General features: G+C 44.8%; 1 protein-coding gene across 2 annotated transcripts; it reads left to right on the top strand.

Moving 5' to 3' along the window:
* Nucleotides 1-1,910: 1,910 nt before the first annotated feature.
* RPS14 (ribosomal protein S14) lies at nt 1,911-6,601 on the top strand. Of its 2 annotated transcripts, none has more exons than XM_019734426.2 (5): nt 1,911-2,166; nt 3,280-3,430; nt 4,086-4,247; nt 5,290-5,366; nt 6,480-6,601. In XM_019734426.2, exons 2-5 carry the CDS (start codon nt 3,282-3,284, stop codon nt 6,545-6,547), a joined length of 456 nt encoding a protein of 151 aa, XP_019589985.1. In that variant the 5' UTR covers nt 1,911-2,166; nt 3,280-3,281; the 3' UTR covers nt 6,548-6,601. The 2 variants fall into 2 exon arrangements, with proteins under 2 accessions (XP_019589985.1, XP_019589986.1); XM_019734427.2 differs by having other exon boundaries at nt 2,158-2,370.
* Nucleotides 6,602-6,858: the final 257 nt, after the last annotated feature.

Below are 6,858 nucleotides of genomic sequence, written 5' to 3'. Positions count from 1 at the left end.
ATAGCACAAATGTGTTCTTGAGAGTTTTGTTTATATTTGCAAATTCTGGAAATAACCAAAATGTCCAACAATATAGAACTGGTTAAATAAATACTGGTACAGCTACGCAAAAGAATATCAAATCGTAGTGAAAATGATGCAATACAGGTATTCTGGTTGTTTGCAAGGCAGAGGATTGGGTTGCTAAGGACAGAAGTGAGAGGAGGAGGGTTTTTTGTGTGTATACTTTTTGGTAACTGTAACTTTTTATTTTTGCGAATGCATTTAATATTCAAAATAATAACTAAAACTTAAAATATTTGTAAAAAATGTAGGTTTCACTAGTTGTTATGGGAAAAACAAAGTTACCAAGGGAGGTACAGAATACAATTTCATCTACATAAGATTGTATATTATATACTAAAGATATGGTATACATATAAGTACAGAAAGTTATGTCCGGAATGATGTTTCAATTTGATAATGGTAGTACCTCTAGAAGAAAGAATTTAGGGATGATTTTTACTTTTTTCTACATATTTCTCTGTGTTGTGTGAATTGTTAATAATGAGCATGGTTTTTTTAACCATCAAGGAAAAATATTGTTAAGATTATTTTATTTTCTTAAAGAAAGAAGTGCCTTGGGGGGCGGCCGGTTAGCTCCGTTGGTTAGAGCCCGGCGCCCTTAACAACAAGGTTGCAGGTTCGATCCCCACATGGGCCACTGTGAGCTGCACCCTCCAGAAATAGATTGAGACAACTACTTGACTTGGAGCTGATGGGTCCTGGAAAAACACACTTAAATAAATAAAAGTTAAAAAACATTAAAAAGAAAAAGAAGTGCCTCTTCTGTAAGTATATGCTGATATTGGAGAAGGACATACACTGAGGTGGTAACAGCTGTGGGTAAAAATGTCATTTCTTTTCTCTTTTTTGTTCTCCATTCTGCATGTTTCTATTTTATGGGTTTTTCTATAATTAATTTATTTTGCGAAGGGGAAAGGGGGCACTACAGTTTTAAGAAGTTCTTCCTTAAATTAAACTCAGGTTGTTCAGTGGCATCAATTCCAATGCACAAAGGGCTATATGCGATTCTGCATAATTGCTCATTTTGTTCAAAAAATTACATATATATAATATATAGATTTGGCACCCTCTGTGTGTGCCAGTGAGCTGCACCCCCTACATCTAAGACTGTGAACAACAGCTCTCCCTGGAATTGGGCTGTCATGAGCAGGTGGAGGTGGAAGAAAAGGGGGTAAAAAAAAGAAAGGAAAAAACTGTATTAAAATTGTAATACTCAATATATACTGATAACAAAAGAGGAATACAAGTCATGTGTATACACTTTTTGGCACCCTGGTATGTGTGTGTGTGTATATATATATATATATATATATATATATTCATGGGTTTTACGTACATGTGTAGGTATATATATGCACCTATACATAAATACATAGACACATACACACACACAGATATAACCTACTTTTTGGCCCTTCCCCCATATCTCTATCTATACATTCTCCCAATGTCTCAAGGTCCTCCAATATTGTTATTAGATCGATATATAGAAGTAGCTATTAAACCTATAAGCTTTGAAGTCAGAATTCCAAATTGGCCACAAATGTATGATCGCAGTTAAAATTCCTCATCTGTAAATGGGAAATCAAAACAGTATCTATTTGATCATGCTGTAAGGATTAAATGAAGCAATGCATATTGCTTAGCCCAAGTTGGTATATAACAAATACTGAGTAATTTGTTCTTATTTTCCCTAGTACATACCTAGTAGGCCTAACTTTTGTTTCTTTGTTGTTGTTGTTCCCCTCCGCGCCACGAGGTGCGCTGTTGCTTCCAGGCTGACCAGGCCTGGGGTCAAACTGGCGGAAGTCCTTCTAGCCTCGGCAGCCGTCATCTTAGAACATAGATGAAGCTGCTTGGTGCAATCTCAGAGGCCGACCCGCTCGGTGCGACACCCAGGCCCTTGCCATCTTTGGCGCTCCCTTAAGTAAAAGAGTCTTTTCGAGAGCGAGGCTTAATCTCCTTGGAAACGCTAAAGCCAGTGTTTTCCGTGAGGCCTCGCCCCGTGACCTCAGACGTACACTTCCGGGTACGCAACGTGACCCATCGTCCCGCCCTTCCTCTCTCTTTCCGGTGGCGGAGTCTGGAGAAGACACGCAGGTAGGAGTGCTGGGCGAGGACAATCGGGGGGCATCCTGCGGCAAAGGGGTCCAGCGGAGCTGGGGGCGCGGGTCTGAGGTCTTTCCGTGGAAGTTGAGCCAGGTGCTGGGCGAGAGAAGCGCGGCCAGTCGACCCCATACGCAATTTTTCGCCTTGTCTCGGGAGGCGGCCTCCTTGCTTCAGGAAGGAGCCTGTAAAGTGGGGGTGAGTGAGGGTCTAGCTTTAAAGGCCTTGGCCCTGCGCTACGACCACCGCTACGTTTAAGTGGGGCGGTGTTGTTGGTAAGGATCGGTATCCTAGTCTAACGTGGGCTCCCGCCTCTATCCCGTCAGTTTCTTCCTGGGCGGTCGCAACCCGGCGCCTAATCTCTAGTTTCCTCGTTTGGAAAATTAAGTATAATTATGGCGCCGATTTCGTGGGGTGGTAGTGTGGATTCAAGGAGGGAAGGCAGGGAAAACAGTTCCGTGTTTCTTAAATCTGGGCGATTGCAAAGCCGGGTACGTTGCAAGTTCTGGGCGCTCAGGGCCGGCCTCCAAGCCAGACATTGGGTGTAGGGACGCCAGGCACATCAGTGTTCGCTGAGTCCTGCCACGCGACTGTTGCCCCTGAAAGCAGAGAAGGGGGTGGAACGCAGGCCTGTTGGGAGGGGCCGCGGCGGGTGTTTTCCAATAAGACCCACCTGCGAATCCTGTTTGCGGGAGTGTTCGTGCGTGTCCTGGGCTCTTCTCCGGATCCTTTGCAGGACATTTGGTCTCTGCCGAAGGGTCCTTGATCACGTGCCATTGACCACCTAGGCTAGTTAGGTAAGAAGGGTTATTGGTAATGCAGCCACAGTACAATTAACTGGACCAGTAAAACAGGATGGTGGGTTTTGTTTTGTTTTGTTTTGTTTTTTAATAATCTTGTAAAGCAAAAGTATAAACGTTATGGGCTATTTGAACCCAGGGACGTTTTCTAAGCTTGGATTTGTTTTTTGACAAAACCAAATGTCTCCATGGGCATTTTGGACAGGACCAAATGGCTGCTAATCCTTGGGGTTTTCTTTAATAGCCAGGGAAAAGGGTTTCTGGAAACCCTTTGTAAACTTTGTGATGTTTTAAATTTTTCTTTTAGAAATGGCACCTCGCAAGGGGAAGGAAAAAAAGGAAGAACAGGTCATCAGCCTCGGACCTCAGGTAGCTGAAGGAGAAAATGTATTTGGTGTCTGCCACATCTTTGCATCCTTTAATGACACTTTCGTACATGTCACCGATCTTTCTGGCAAGTGAGTATCTGGGTGGAGAGGTGCAGGACCCAACTAAGCAAAGGGTGTGGGGGAAGAAATGGTCCTGGAACAGGGTGGTAGTTTAAGGGGTTTTCTTGAAAGAATTAAAAAGAATGTTCAGGTGAAATGTGCTTGGTTGCTTAGTCCACAGATGACTAATTTCCTAGGCACTGGAGTTACAAGAGATGTTCTGTGCCCTTCTGGCCTGTCAGGGTGGTGATTATTGAGTCCTGTGTCTTGGTACTTTGTAGAGGCGATGGTGGGCTGGACGTTAGCCCTAGGTACAGGTTCGGGCTGCCATTAGCAAGTTTTTGTGATTTGTGTGATGTCACTTAGTTTAAGTTTTGTTTTCTGCAGATGTAAATTACGATAATAGTGCCTACCTCACAGAGTAATTGGGAGAAATTAATGCAAAAGGAACTAACCATAAAGTGTTAATACAGAGTTGAGCTATCTTATGCCTTTGAACCCCAGTAGACTGAAACCCATGAAGGCAGAGCCTGTGGCAGTCTTGTCAGAGACCAGGATGCATGTTCCAGTTGATTTTCATCCTCTGTCATACCAGAGCTGCAGATCTCTTTACTCATTAAGGCAGGATATGTACTCTGAGTCCTTGTTAGATGGAAAAGAAATGACCCTGTGCTTTGGTCCCCAGGGAAACCATCTGCCGTGTAACTGGTGGGATGAAGGTAAAGGCAGACCGAGATGAGTCTTCTCCATATGCTGCCATGTTGGCTGCCCAGGATGTAGCCCAGAGGTGCAAGGAGCTGGGCATCACTGCTCTCCACATCAAACTCCGGGCCACGGGAGGAAATAGGTAGGTAAGGCTGGGGCTAGGTTGTAAGATGACTGGGTTTGGCTGCCAGAGCATCTTAATTTGAGGCTTAGTTTTTCTTTTCTGACTTTGTACAGCATATCTTAGCTACGTACGTAATTAATAATTGGTTTCTATAGTCTCCCTCCCCCAAGCAACTTACTATGTTTATTAAGCATTCATTGCACACCAGGCTCTTGTGTTCTGGGTACTAGAAAAGGGTGATGGGGGGAAAGTAAAGACAGCCTCTGCCCTCTTGTGTGGCACCTAGGCTTTTGGAGACTTTGAACAGGAGAGCTTGTTTGCAACAAGTGCTGGGAAGTGAAAATACAGTGTCACGGGTGGATTGATGATAAAGTGTAATTTAAACATAAGACCTAAATGTGCCAGCAGTCAGTCCAGTGAAGGAAGGATGAGGAGAGTCTTCCAACCAGAAACAACTGCAAAGAAAAGGTCCTAAGAAGGGAATGAACTTGGCACATCTGAGGGAAGAGTGGCATGGGGTGTGATCAGAGAGATAGGCGGGAACGAGGTCCTGTTAGGTCATGAAGGATCTGGTAGGTAAGAATTTGGACCGGGGGCGGGGTATAAATACTGTTTAATAGTAATGACTTGGTGGGATTGGGGGTGTGTGTTTGTTTTAAGTTGACTGTTCTGTGAGGAACAGACCAGATAAGAAATTAAGCTGGTCCAGTGGAGAAATGGTAGTGTCTTGGGTGGGTGGAGCAGTTGGAAATGGACAAATCATCAAAGAAGATTTAGAATCATAACATGTGGCTGGAAGGGCAGTGCTTAAACAGGCTGTAGGCAGAGCAGGGTGCAAACTGACCCGTGGCTATAATGTGGCCTGTTGCTTATTTTTGTGTGGTCTGTGGACTGAATAATTTTTACATTTTTAAAAAGTATGTGACAAAACTACATAAACCATAAGTGACCTGCTAAACCTAAAACATTTACTGTCCGGCCCTTTACGGAAAGTGCACATCACTGAACTAGAGGCTTGTGAGAGCTTGCAGCCTGTAATAACTAGACCTTCATTTCCTAGGACCAAGACTCCTGGACCAGGGGCCCAGTCAGCGCTCAGAGCCCTTGCCCGCTCGGGAATGAAGATCGGACGGATTGGTAAGTGCCCTCCTCTAGCTGATGCTTGAATTAGCTTTGAAGCATTGACCCTAGAAAGCATGTGGTGTGTGTGCCAAATGGATATAGGGCCTGATCTGGTGACTGTCGGCAGTTAGGTTAGTTAATGCAGGCTGTGCCGCACTATGTGACAAAATCTGGACACCCCTGTCACTGTGATGTGAAAGTCCTTCCTTTCTGCATTTGGTCAGTACCGTGTCACTTCTGCACCTCTTCCTGACAGTGGCAGGTGGAACTAAGAGGTGAATTTTCACAAATTGAAGGTTTGTGGCAACCCTGTATATCGAGCAAATCTAATACCAGCACCATTATTTTTCTAATGTTCTCGGTGGTTAGCATTTTTTTAAGCAATAATGTATTTTTTAATTGAGGTGTATGTGCATTGTTCTTTTAGGTAAGGTTGTTGCACGTTTAAGAGACTATAGTTTAAACAACTGCATAAGCACTAGAAAAACCCCCAAATTTGTGACTCACTGTTGCAGTGGTCTGGAATCGAGCCTGCAATGTCTTGGGGGTATGCCTGTAACTGTCAGAGTGGAATGCCAGTCATTGTGACAATGAATGGAGGTGGGGCTGCAACTCCCATGGTTGAGAATTAAGCAAGTTCCCTACATTTGTGTAGTCACAGGTCTTAGCCCTTTTCTATTGTTTCTGTGTACTTGGTGGCAACATACACTGATTCTTCGGTCTGATGGTCCAATCCTATTTTAAGATTTTTTTTTCCCAGAGTGTTTTCAGCCTCCTTTTACCTATTGAAAAGGAGATAGTCTTCAGTTACACTGTTCAGGAGGACTTTTCTACTAGACTCTGGGCTAGGTGTCACACACCTGGATTTGTTGCCTGCCTCTGACATCCTGTGCAAGTTGCTTACCCTCTCTGAGCCTCAGTTTCCCTTCTGGAAAGTGAGTTCAAACACATCGAAAGTTTTGAGGCAGCAGCGGGGGGGGGGGGGTTGCAGCTCCATGTCCATCTGTTACATCCTGAGGACTCACTCGGGGACCAGCTCATCCACTGCACTGCTAGCCTAGGGAGGCCTGGACACCTTCCCACCTTCCTCCTTCCAGTCAATGATGTTTTTTCTCTTCCTTCCCACAGAGGATGTCACCCCCATCCCCTCCGACAGCACCCGCAGGAAGGGGGGTCGCCGTGGTCGCCGTCTGTGAACAGGACTCCTCAAATTTCTGTTTTCTGTTAATAAATTGCCTTTGTATGAGCTACTTCGACTATAGTTTTCTTTCCTTCATGTAGAGGCCACCCCTCAGGGAAATTTGATTCCTTTCTCCTGTCTGTCTAACCAGGGTGTGGGACTGAGTTGAGATCACAGGTACAGTGTTAAACCAGCAGGCATTTAATAGGTACGTCGCTTCAGAGGACGTGTATAACCTGTCCGACAGGAACGCCAGAGGGGTGATTCAGCCCCTGACGTGGGACGGCGTGAGCCTGGTTCTGCAAACTGGCTTCCTGGGAGGAGGAG

Source organism: Rhinolophus sinicus, linkage group LG10, assembly GCF_036562045.2.
Source record: "Rhinolophus sinicus isolate RSC01 linkage group LG10, ASM3656204v1, whole genome shotgun sequence".
NCBI classification, from domain to species: domain Eukaryota; kingdom Metazoa; phylum Chordata; class Mammalia; order Chiroptera; family Rhinolophidae; genus Rhinolophus; species Rhinolophus sinicus.
Note: the sequence above shows the minus strand (reverse complement) of the source record. Positions and strands in the feature narration are given on the sequence as shown.

Excerpts from the sequence above, each read along its gene's own strand:
- RPS14 (XM_019734426.2), top strand. The coding sequence starts at position 3,282 with ATGGCACCTCGCAAGGGGAAGGAAAAAAAGGAAGAACAGGTCATCAGC. Across the intron at positions 4,248-5,289 it reads CGGGCCACGGGAGGAAATAG|GACCAAGACTCCTGGACCAG; the intron begins GTAGGTAAGGCT and ends TTCATTTCCTAG. Across the intron at positions 5,367-6,479 it reads AATGAAGATCGGACGGATTG|AGGATGTCACCCCCATCCCC; the intron begins GTAAGTGCCCTC and ends TCCTTCCCACAG.